Below are 12783 nucleotides of genomic sequence, written 5' to 3' on the forward strand. Positions count from 1 at the left end.
GAAGATTTTGTGATTGCCAAACATTATTAGAGCATAGTTCATACTTAGTTGGCCTATTAGTCATAGTTAGTCTGGATCAGAAAGTTAGTTCTAAGAAAAAAAACTCTTGGATCCTTTTGAATTTATGTTACATCTAATGTAGTGACATCCAGAGTGTAACAGTGGCTAATTGTTGTGATATTTTACTTCAAGGTTACGCTGACTTTATCCTGATGGAGCAAACGCTGCAGGTCCAGCCTCTCCTCGGATCTCTCTGGACGCTGGTTGTCATGGCAGCTGTGTGCCGGCGGGGGTCAGCGGGGAAACTCATCTCTGTTTGCTGTAGCTCATTGCCCCTCTGTAATATCAGCACCGGAGACACCTGGGCCTGCTGACACAGGACCTCAGAGAGAGCAGTGGACTGGCAACCCCCAGTGATTGCTTTCTCCAGCGTCCGGAACTGCACTCAGTACACACCATTAACCCGTGGCTCACGGAGCAGGACATATTAGTAACCTCACTCATAATAACTTCCTCAAGACGCACACACAATAGACACTGACCCGCAAAGAGTCAGTAAAGCACTGAAAAAGAAGAAGGCACCCATTTATTTTTTTTTTGCTTTGTCTTGGAGCAACCAAGTGGAGCTAATCGCCGGTGTCACTTTGGTGACAATAAAATAATGGCAAGGCATCCGAGTCCAAAGTCATTGCATGTGTTGACAGGCTCCTAAAGTTTTATGATTCATTTTCTTTATAGGTCTCTATAAAGGGTGTATGTAAACAACAACATTTATCAATCAATAATGAAACATAAAAAAGATTGCATGCACATTATATACAATATCAATGATGATATGTACTGGTCAGTTAGTTTTGAAACCAGATTGCGTAAAAAAAAAAGAAAAAAGTGTTAAGCAGTTATAAATGCACAGTTCGTTAAAAAAGCTTGATACCCAAAATCAATGTAAGCATGTGTAAAACACAAAACATTACAGGTTTACATCCACTGACAAAAATTTCTGTTTGGTCAACCCTAATAAACAGATCTGTCAGTAACATACTGTATGTTAAATACAATTTAAATACAATACGCTTTCACAGACAATATATATATATATATATATATATATATATATATTACTATATATACTGTCCTTTTCTGGTATTCATGCAGAAGACAACTGAGGGAAAACACGTGAGAGAGGAGAAAAACCTTACGTAATCACGTCTTACCTGTATTTTGATACTTATCGCTCTTTCTTCAAGTGTAATATTACCCACGATTGCTTTCATAAAGAGCATTATGTCATGATCATAAAATATGGCATACTGTATGTTCATAAAAACACCTCCCACATTTCTTTTAGACATGTTTTGCAACCATAAATGTAAATTCACCCCCCATTTATGAATGAAATTATGCAACACAAGAGAAGTTGGAAAAGACTTTGTTGTGCTTATTTCAAGGTAGTTACTTTTATTACTTATTTGTTAATTGTCAGTTGGTTATCAGTATTGATTATCATATAATTTTTGCTTTTTGTCTTTGATGTGAATATGCAGTTTGTATAGTTTTTTTTTGTTTTTTTTTCAAGCAGTTCCTTGAAAGTGTTTTCTGTGATATCCAGATAAATTCCCACCCAAAATCAAAAGAAAGAAAAAAAGATATTATCTTATTATACAATATAATACGATATTAAAGTATTGAGAATCTAATTTTTAAAACGTATTGAAAATAATGGCAAAATAAAATTAATAAAATAATAAATAATAATAAAAATGAATCATGGTAATTTACAGTATGGGGGGAAATGTGCTTTACTATCATGAAAATAATACAAAAACACAAACCTTGATTTTCTAATCAGTGCCAAAAGGACAAAACAATATAATACAAAATATACAATAGGAAGTGAATTAGGTGCTGAAAACAGAAATACAGGAACTGAAAATGAAATGTAAAAATATGAATATAAAAATAATTTTCATGTAAATGTGGTCGTTTGTCTACTCTCTCTCTCTCTTCCGGGGCTGAAACAGGTCGAGTTACCTGGAGCAGGAAGTAGAAGAGGAAAGGTGTTACATTAAAGCACGTCATAAAACACCAGATCAGTACTTTCTAGCACACACGCGCGCGTTACAGATCACCGGACTCATCACTGGGAGAATATGGTAGGTCAAAGTTATTCGGTTTTATTTTGTTAACGTTTGCATAAGAAACGTTTATTGTGTAACAGCTGAGACAGGCATTTACACTGTCAGTATTTTACATTAAAGTAACGCTTTATTATTCTTACTTCAAAACTACAAATGGTTTATATGTTTCTCTAGTACTTTACCCGGGGTCCGCAGGGCTGAAGCTCAGCTGAGGTGAAGGGCCCCGCGATCTAGAAACGCTCTGAGAAGAAGAACGTTGTCAGTTGTATCGTCGCGTCATTGGCAGTACAGTATATTAGAGTTTAGTCGTGTAGTTTGTATTATAGCCCTGTGTCTGTAGGAGTTTAAATACACTGTAAATGCTATCTTATGTAATCAACGAATCAGGAACTTTTCGTGGAAAGTGTTGTAAAAGTAGGGGAAGTGTTGATGTCTTTTATTAACCATGTCATTCAATGACACCTGGAATGTACAATTTAAATAAACAGATGCTCACTACTTTGTGAGTAAAAAGTTAAATGTAAATATTGCAGCAATTAGTAAAAGCAAATGCAAATTAGTAGAACATCAATGACGAGGAAAACTGGTCTGATATAAACCTCTATAAACTGATTTTGTTTATCAAATGCATTGGAGTACGTGTTACCATTATTTAATCATGATGCTTGAGCCCCTTGGACAGTCTGGAAACAGATTTAAAGCCATTTCCAACTTTTTTTAGTAAAATAGCAAGTCACTACTGGGTTGATCTCGATGTATTTTGCATGCACTGGACCATTTTCACGGGCCTAGGAACAGTCCTCTTCAGATAAATACATGTCAAAATTCGGACACTATTGCAAATAAATATCAAAGTCAACTCGGAAACAACACGAAAACATATGTAACCTCTGAAGGACAGATAACCCTTTTTAAAATGGGTTTTACTTTATATTTACTGTATTCTAATATGTATTCTAAATTACAAGACTAAAACTTTATTTATTTTTTTTACATTTTTATTATTTATTTTTGCATGAAATTGTTTATTATTTTTGGGTGGAGGTTGATGGGGAATTGAATTGCACTTATACATAAATGATATGGTCACTGTAATTGTGTTGTTCATGAATGAATGATTGAATTTATGAAGATCAAATCATGTAATGCATAAAATATGTGTATGTATAAAATATGACCTTGTTCTACTGTTTACATTTTATGTATTATATATTTTTTTAATTGCAGTTTATAACTTGCATTGTTATGGCTTGTGTTTTATTTACCATTTATTTGTTTATGTTTCAGCCTTATTCGGAAGCAAGAGCAACATGTCAGAGCAGCATATGGACGACACAGCAGCTCTTGCACTGAAAAACCCCAGAACATCAAACATCCAACATACGGCGGGATGCAGTCGAGGTGTTACCATCAACCCGCTGGCCTGGGCCAAGACGGACCTGACCTCCATGACCTGCAGATGAAGGTCGACTTCTTTCGTAAGCTGGGATACTCTCCACAAGAGGTGAAGGCTGCCCTGAGGAAGCTCGGCCTGGGGACGGACACCAACGCAGTGCTGGGGGAACTGGTGCGTTCAGGGGCCAAGGCTGTGCCCTCCTCTAGCTCTGACAGCGATGATAGTGGGTTCAGTTTGCCCCATCGGGGAGGAAGCTCATCTAGGGCACAGGGCTCAACGCTGGAGGACACCACTGAACCAGAAAGTGACCTGAAGCCTATTGTTATTGATGGCAGCAACGTGGCCATGAGGTGAGGACATGGTACTACTGGCTTGGTTTTTCTTATGTGGTTTTTCAATGGAAAGAGAATGGAGATTGAAAACTATGCTGGAGTTTTGAGTCTTTGCCAGTTTAACAAGTATCAACAAGTTGCCTTTACAAAGGGAAATTCATGACAGCTGTGCTCTGGTTGTGAATAAACTTTTCCCAAATTATACAAGGCTTTCACTTTCATTCCACATTTTTTTTTTTTTTTAATGTTGGTCCACCTCAAATTGTTGTAACAGTTTGTTTTTAAAAATGTGAATAGCACATCCAAATAATGGCACAAATACAGACTTGTTGATAGCTCTTTATTTGGAAGAAACATCAATTGATCAATAATTCATTTTAAAGTAGTAACTAGTGCATTCAATGCAATATTGCTTACCAATTCCCATAGTGGATTGCTCATATTGCCTTTGGGCTTAAACTTAGACCTGGTTCTTTTGAAAAGGTTTGTACTTCCCCTTTGTCCATGCTTCTCTGTTCTCTAATATGCACTGTTTTAACCATTTCGTTTCCAAGAGATCCTAGGCCTCATGCTCAACACACTCGGCAACATTTTTAGTCATGCATTCTGCAAAGGTCACAGTAGGGAATTTTGTGAAAGACATTCTTCCTTGAAATGAAGGGTTTATAAGTAGTCTAAGAGAGATGGTATTGGAGATGGTATACGTTCACACAACGTGTGAAAGCCAAATGATGCATTTATATTTGCGGTAACATCATGACGTAATGGAAATGGCTGTTCTTTCGTGTGTTTTGTTGGATGTAGCTTCCCAGTCAAAGCAAACAATTCTGTCATCATGTCTGTCTGTCTTATCTCTTTGTTTTTTTTCTTTATCAGTAATACTATAAACATGTCTGACATGCATCTGTCAACAACTACAGTTTGCATTCCAGTTGTTGTATTGTTGTACAGTACTCCGTAATGAGGTTATGCAAATCAGGTTGTGTTTTAGCATGCCTTCTAGTTGCATTATTGCTATAAGCAATTCCAGCGTCCACATCTGAAAAAATAAAAGTTGCGATGGATCAAACTGTTTAGTTTTGGGTTTACTGAATCAACCCTTGGAACTCAATATACTTTTCACATTTATAAAATCTGATAGTGTTGATGCATTAAATGGATTAACCACAGTTTAGCAAAACTTCATGAACTTTCAAGAAATGTATGTTCCTCATTAAAAACAATGGTTATTGAGCACCAAACCACACAGAATAATTAAAGAGCCGTTCACACAGGACTTGTAAGGAGACTTTTAAAAATGTAAGAATTAATAATTTGACATGTGGCATGCCATTAAGGAACATTACATTCATGGCGTAAGATGCTGAAAAAGCGACATAACCACCAAAGCCCTCTAACATTTATACAGACCAGTGGTTTTTGGCATGCACATTCACTGATTTACCCATTTGCCAAACTAATTTCTCTCTCTTTTTTTTACGATCTCCCTTGTTTTCTTTCAGTCATGGGAACAAGGAAGTGTTTTCTTGCCGTGGGATTGAGCTGGCAGTTAATTACTTCCTTGACCGAGGACACAGAAATATCACTGTGTTCGTGCCTTCCTGGAGAAAAGAGCAGCCCAGGCCTGACGTACCTATTTCAGGTAGAGACACTCCCTCAGCACTTTTGGTAAAAATGAGTCATGACAGACAGGTTTGTCTGAAAAGCGAAAACGCCCATCTGACTGCACAGACGCAGATAAGCCTATACTTCACACTGCAAAGAAATCATTTTCTTCAGCAGTGTTTTTGGCAGGTTTTTCAGTAAACATACACTACCGTTCAAAAGTTTGGGGTCAGTAAGATTTTATTTTAAGAAATAAATGCTTTTATTCAGCAAGGACACATTCAATTTATCAAAAGAGACAGTGAAGACATTTATTAAAAATATATTTTAAAATATTACACCTTTTACTGTATTTGTGGTCAAATAAATGCAGTCTTGGTGAACATAAGACTTCTTTCAAAACCATTGAAAAATCTTACTGACATCAATATATTAATGAAAAGCTAAACCTTTAGACTCGAGCATTACACAGAATATTGTGTTTTCACATTGCAATAATTGACAAGGTCTTTAAAATTGAAACGGTTTAATTACAAAATTTAACAGTTTGCTGTTCATTTGTTTGTGGTTGCAAAACAGTCCCTCTGTACATCTGGTACTAGTACAAAATGACCTTTGTTTCAGGACTTTAGAAACATTCAGGTTCAATTTTAACAGCCTAGAGGTGTTGATGTGGGGATAGTAATCTCAGTTGTTTATGTCCCTGGACTGTCTCTCTTTTGTTGTGAACACCCCTGCTCAGATTCCTCAAATCAATTCGAGCAAGAACAGTAATAACAAAACAAGAAGAATAAGGAAGAGTTAGGTTTCCTGCAGGTCTCACTGGGAATTCCCCACCAGGAAGTTCAAGAGATTTCCTTATCACCTACAGTTTCACTGTGAATCTTTAATAGAGTCTGGTGCGGTGTGATGAATTATTGCCTCTTTGCTGTTTCACAGATGACGGCTCGTGTTCTTTGGAATCTTTTAGTTTACCACCTCCCCAAAGTAGCATCTGGTGGATATTAAATGCTAATTTGGGGGAATAACCATTTGTTTTGTATCTATAATGTAGAAAACTGGTCAAGCACAGGTAATTGCTTAAAACATTAGTTAAGCATAAAGGAGTTGTTCTATAATAATTGTCAAATTGCTTCAATTATTAGTTATGGTCCAGTTATTCTATCAGCGACTGGTAAATAATGTCCCATGTCTTCATTCCAAACTCATGCTAAAAATGTCAACAAATATAATTAAAAATATAAAAAGTGTTTGTCTTTGTTTCCAGATCAGCATATTTTGGAAGAGCTGGAAAGGAAGAAGATTCTTGTGTTTACACCTTCACGAAGGGTCGGAGGAAAGCGTGTAGTTTGCTATGATGATCGCTTTATTGTCAAATTAGCTCATGATCTGGATGGCATTATAGTATCCAACGACACATATCGTGACCTGCAAAGTGAACGTCCGGAGTGGAAGCGTTGTATTGAGGAGAGATTGCTTATGTACTCGTTTGTTAATGACAAGTAAGTTTTTACAACTATTCTTTAGGAGCTGCTAATGCTTTTTGTAATGCCTGTTCCTATTCCTATTCATTTAACTAACCATCAACACGACCCTCTTGGACAGGTTCATGCCACCTGATGACCCTCTCGGCCGTCATGGACCCAATTTAGATAATTTTCTTCGTAAAAAAGCGATGTTGCTTGACCACAAGCGACAACTCTGTCCATATGGTAAGTACTTATCAGTTTCTATCACTCAGAATCATGTATGCCATATAAACCTCAAACTACTAATTGAAATAAATTTCTAGGACTGTCAATTTAATGTGTTAGTTCAGTGCAATTAATAAAAATATAGCCCAATGGAAAATGGACATCATCATGTCCAATGACTCCATATTTCCTAATAATGGATTTTCCTGCCATCAAAGGCACTCACAGCCAGATATAACGCACTGTAGGCCAGTGATAAGCTCATGGTCAATTATAAGAAAGACAAAATGGTATTATGACTCCTCAAACAATTGTAAAGTCTGCTTTCAACTGCCACATTAATTGAATGTCTTTGAATTTTCTTAGCAAATACTGATATATGTGATTTGATGGTAATTAAATTTACCCATAATTGTTCCCATATTATGCTAATTTACAATTTAATAATTTTATTTTTTTGGGTCTGCTAGAATATAGTTACATAATTTAAAGTTCAAAAAGCTCATTATTTTACTAATACTGCACATTGATGCAGCAACTCTTTTCAACCTCTGCCTGAAACGTTTTAGCCCCTGTCTTTTGAAGGCCGCCTTTCTGAAAGCTGGCCCAGTCTGTTGTGATTAGTAAGCCACTTAAAGAGTGTAACAAAAATGTAACGCCCCTTACCATAATTGGGTTTCACTTCCAGAGGTTTCATGGGCAGCTGTAAACAGAACGATTTCTATGATAACTGCAGTGTTGGTATTGAAATTCCATACAAGGTCCAAACAGTGTATATTTGACATAGTAAAATCACCTATCCAACTGTTCCTTGATTAAGCGGGCATTATGCAAATGTGTAATGTGATGACGTAGCGAAGTCACGGATATAATAGCATGACTACAAACAAGATATTTTAGGCAAGTGTTTTTGGCTGAAGAGATTAAATCCCATTAGCATCAACTTTACATCAGGGGTGTCCAATCCTGCCCCTTGAAGGCCAACGTCCTGCAGAGTTTATCTGAGACCAGCTCCAACACACTTGCCTGGAAGTTTCTAGTGAGTCTGAAGACCTTGATTAGCTGGTTCAGGTGTGATTAATTAGGGTTGGAGCTAAACTCTGCAGGACAGTGGCCCTCCTGGGACAGGTTTGGACACTTCTGGTTTACGTGCACAAAAAGCTATTACACACTAAAGGTGAAATCAAAAATCATAATGGAAGCCCTTTAATAAATCTGCATTTGATGTAATTCATTCAATTGATAGCCCTAGTATTTGACCTAACTCTGTGTAACTCTGAGGTCTTCAGTCCTGCTCATGGAGACCCACTGTCCTACAGAGTTTAGCTCCAACCCTAACCAAACATACCTGAATCGAGGTCTTCAGGATTACTTGAAAATCTCAGACAAGTGTTTCGAAGCAAGTTGGAAATAAACTTTGCTGGATTCACTCTGTCAACATACAAGGTGCATGAACAGAAGGAAGTAGACCAGGGTTGGAGAGCCACAGTTTGCAGAGTTTAGCTCCAACCCTAATCAAACACACCTGAACAAGCTAATCAAGGTTTACTAGAAAGCTACTGTAGCAGCCAAAGAGGTTTGGTGTTAAAGGTTCCAGTGACTTGGGGTCATTTATTCCATCTACAGTTAATGGTCGACTGTTAACGATAGCCAACGCTTCATAAAACAATGTCCTAAGAGAGGAGTCATCGAGCCTGCCCGAGCACTGAGAAAGCGTGGAATTCAGCACATTTCACACAGTCCTGATTCTTTATCTGCTTGTAGCATCTGCAGCTTTGTCCTTTCTTCCTCTAGTTTTGAGCGCATCTCTATTTCTTTCCGTTTCATCTCAGCTAGCATTCTTGCTTCGTTCAGTTTCCAATCATTCTCTATCTTAAGTAGTCGGGCTTGCTGATTGTGAATTTCTTGCATAGCCTTCACTTGCTCAACTTTGGCTGCGAGTTCTGCTTCTGCATCAGCTCGCTTACTGGAAGCTTTGGAAGAGGTCTTTGATATAGTTAATAAACTCTCCAAAATCTGTGATGACTCTGAGATGATAGTCTCTGTATTGGTACAACCAAATATAGATTCATACTCATCTTTATTTAATATCTGCCTTACTCTCTCTTTCACAACTTCTTTCTTCTGAATCTCATCAACAGTTTCTATTCTTTTGCTCACCAAATCACAAATTTCTGCAGTCAGTGTGGAACAAACATCTATTCTCTTAACAGCCTCTGGAGTTGCAGTATTATTGCACAGTAAGGGAGCATAATGCTGAGTGACTACATCTTGTCTAGTTTGAATGTCCTTTAAAATTTGTTCAAGCTCTTCACATGTGCACAAAGCTTTTAATTTAGACCTAACTTCCTTAGCTATCTGCTTCCAGGAGTCGTAAGCTTTATTAAAGGCTTTCTCATGCTTCTTTGCCTCCTGTTCATGCATCTCTTGGCCTTTCTCTGTGCGATTTCTTTTCCGAGAACTTGATCTTGATCTTTCTTGTTGCATTATATTGGTGTCTAAATCCTTATCAGGAACTGACTTTTGACTTGCTTGCACTACCGTTTGCTCGACTGTCTTCCATTTTGTCAGTCTACAACTTACATCAAACTTATGTCAAAACTTATAATCTAGACACTTAAATATTTAGCAAAGGGAATAAGTCAAATCATATATGCAACACACTTATAAATTCCTTGACACTCAACACTTTGGCATGTTTATGTTACATATACCATAAGTAAACCCAGCATTAAACTATGGCAATCAATACCTTGTAAATGAATACTCAAGTCAATAACTTTACCTTCATTAATCAATAGTCACCTTCATTCATAAAATTTGATGTAAAATTGCTTACAAAATTCACTTACAAAACTACAAAATCTCTTTAATTATAAAAGTTTCGACTTAATGCAAAAGCTATAAAAAAAGCTTTTTTTTTTTTTTTTTTTTTACTCCACAAAAAATGTTGTTCGTGGATTATTACTCTTACTCTACTTCGCCTCACTTATATCCTATACGTTTATTACTCCCTCTAGTGGTAACGCCAAGCAAAGCGAGTTAAAGGGGAAGGTCATTACAGCTACAGCTGAGATTTTATCAAGGTTGGAGCAAAAATCTGCAGGACTGTGGCTCTCCAGGACACCTCTGAAGTAGACCAAAGATCTGGCAAATCTGGTCTTGGAGGTCATCTGTCCTGCAGAGTTTAGTTACATCCCTAATCAAACACACCTGAAAAATCGAACCTATAGCCTTGTCCAAATACCCACACTTGCGGTCTTTGCACTTGACCACTTGACTACTTATATGACGTATTTCCTGTATTTGGCCCAAGGTTATTTGTAATATCTAATTATTATATTAATATTTTACTTACATTGGAAAAGTTTCCGTGACCTCTCGCGAGATCTCGGCAAAAAGTCTCACGATTTATTTCCAGAAAATGATGCATGATGGGATACACTAAGCCTCGAATAGCGCTCCAGAGCGGTATTCGAGATAGTGTGCGTTAAGGGCACTGCGCTTTGGTATTTTTAAGACCTGGGACAGTCTTGCGCACTTACTTCCTGTCGCGCGCACGCGCACGCGCTCTCAAATGGCCAAGACCGCAAGTGTGGGTATTTGGAGAAGGGGTCTGTCTCCAGGGTTGCTAGAAATCTACAGACAGGTGTCTGTGATTATGGATAGAACTAAGCTCAGGACCACGACCCTCCAGGACCGATGTTGCACATTCCTGAAGTATACCTTATAACACATTTGTCTTTTTACTCTTCAGGAAAAAAGTGCACATATGGGATCAAGTGTAAGTTCTACCACCCAGAGCGCACAAACAAGTCACAGCGTTCTCTAGCCGATGAGCTTCGAGAGAATGCCAGACTGTCTGGTTCAAAAGAGGAAAGCAGAGTAACTGGGCCACTAAGAGGCATGTACCCAAGAAATGACCCTGGTTTTGGGTCCAGCTCACCTTCCTTGGAGCAAGAACTGGAACAAAAGCTCAACTTGGATCCCAAGAGCTCTGACAGCAGGGATGTTATGCTCCAGTACTGGGATGACATTTTGTCCACCAAAAAGCCCTTAAATACAGCCACAGTGGCACAACGCAGGGCTTCGGTAGACAGAACCAGTCTGCAAGCACCTTACCCAACAAACCCTTCGTCCATTTTCAGTTCTGACTCGGGGCTTGGATCCTACCAAAGCCAGTTTTCAGATCCATCCCAGAGCATTGATGAGTTGCATAGGATGAGATCCAATCATCCACCGATGTCTGGTAACCCTGGTGTACCTGCAGGTGGCCAGCGCTACTATGACAACATGAGTCCTTTCTCCAACTATCAGCCCAACTTTGGTGCCTACAGCTCCCTACCTCTGCCCAACCCCGTCCAGCGTTACAATCTTTCTGCTTACGGTGCCTGGCCTTACCCTTACTTCTTACCACAGGCAACCAGTTTACCCGAACCTTTACCCTGTCCTAGCTCGCACAGGTCTCCTGATGTCTACGGAAGTCAGCAGCACTCAGCCATGCCACAGTCCAACGCTTTCCAGGAAGAAAGAGAGGAGGTCAGGAAAAAGCTTCATGCAATTTTTAACCCGCATCATGTAAACAAAGTTATGGAAATGTTCCCGCAGCTGAAAGATGCGCAGCAGCTGGCGGCAGAGATTCTCAAACTCAAGTCCAGAGGAGAGTTCTTCTGATTTGTTGAAACTTTGGGACCATAAAAAAGACTGCATGGCATGCCAAGTTTCTCAAAAGAAAGAGTCTCTACACTCTCAGAAAAAAAAATGTGCATACATTGTACCTTTAGGGGTACTTTTTTACCCTTAAAAAGTTTGTAGTAGTGCTTTAAAGGTACCTAGTTCAACTCTAAGGTATACACCTTTTAGGGGGAGATAAGGTACAAACTTGTCGATTTAGGGGTACAACAACTTGTCACTCAGGCGCTCCCTGAACTTTTTACCTTTTTACCTTTAAAATTTCATAGTAGTACTTTAAAGGTACCTATTACTACTACTATTATTTACTACTACTTTAAAGGTACCTATTACTAATATGCACTTTCGAGGGGTAGATTAGGTACAGATATGTCCTTTTAAGGGTGCTGCCCCATTGACAAGCTGTTGTACCTCTAAAGGTATGCAATTGTAATTTTTTTTCCTTGTAGCTTTGGTAGCTCTTTTCTGGCTTTTGTGCTCTGAAGTCTCAGAAACCTGAATGACTTATCACATAGTATATGTGGTAACTATGTATGACTACAAAGTCAATTGTGTGTCTAGATGTTTTTTAAGAGGTTGATGCACATTGCATCAATTGTTGCTCCTAACGTGTAGCAAACTGTACAGTACCTTGGCTCGAAGACTACAGATTTGGTTTTGGACAGAAGCTGAAATGTAATTTTGAGCATTCTAAATATAGCTGTATGTAATTGCAGTCATTAAGGAACCTCCCTGTTTTCAATGTTCAGAGTAATTTTCTAGTTAGTACGTCTGCTGCTAATTGTTCATTCAAATCAGCTCCACCACAGAATGACTTCAAATAGTAGTAGGTGTGATTCCTTGTCTTCTGCAGTCTTTTCTTTGTATTTCTTTCTCAATTATTGTGGGTGGGAATCCCCTGATATGTTTTTATACATATATATATA

At 38.2% G+C, this 12783-nt stretch overlaps 1 protein-coding gene across 1 annotated transcript; it reads left to right on the plus strand.

Moving 5' to 3' along the window:
* The first annotated feature begins 2025 nt into the window (after positions 1-2025).
* LOC107703912 (bifunctional endoribonuclease and deubiquitinase ZC3H12A-like) lies at positions 2026-12244 on the plus strand. The gene is made up of 6 exons (XM_016506715.1): positions 2026-2153; positions 3426-3884; positions 5369-5508; positions 6739-6973; positions 7077-7183; positions 10923-12244. Exons 2-6 carry the CDS (start codon positions 3529-3531, stop codon positions 11837-11839), a joined length of 1755 nt encoding a protein of 584 aa, XP_016362201.1. The 5' UTR covers positions 2026-2153; positions 3426-3528; the 3' UTR covers positions 11840-12244.
* The last annotated feature ends 539 nt before the right edge of the window (positions 12245-12783 follow it).

The sequence above is a fragment of the Sinocyclocheilus anshuiensis genome, unplaced genomic scaffold (assembly GCF_001515605.1).
Source record: "Sinocyclocheilus anshuiensis isolate Anshui unplaced genomic scaffold, SAMN03320099.WGS_v1.1 scaffold991, whole genome shotgun sequence".
Classification (NCBI taxonomy): domain Eukaryota; kingdom Metazoa; phylum Chordata; class Actinopteri; order Cypriniformes; family Cyprinidae; genus Sinocyclocheilus; species Sinocyclocheilus anshuiensis.

What these genes read in the sequence shown, in the direction of transcription:
- LOC107703912 (XM_016506715.1), top strand. Translation starts at nt 3,529, where the DNA reads ATGCAGTCGAGGTGTTACCATCAACCCGCTGGCCTGGGCCAAGACGGA. An exon ending in GCCTGACGTACCTATTTCAG is followed by an intron (nt 5,509 to 6,738) that starts GTAGAGACACTC and finishes CTTTGTTTCCAG; the next exon opens with ATCAGCATATTTTGGAAGAG. An exon ending in TACTCGTTTGTTAATGACAA is followed by an intron (nt 6,974 to 7,076) that starts GTAAGTTTTTAC and finishes CCTCTTGGACAG; the next exon opens with GTTCATGCCACCTGATGACC.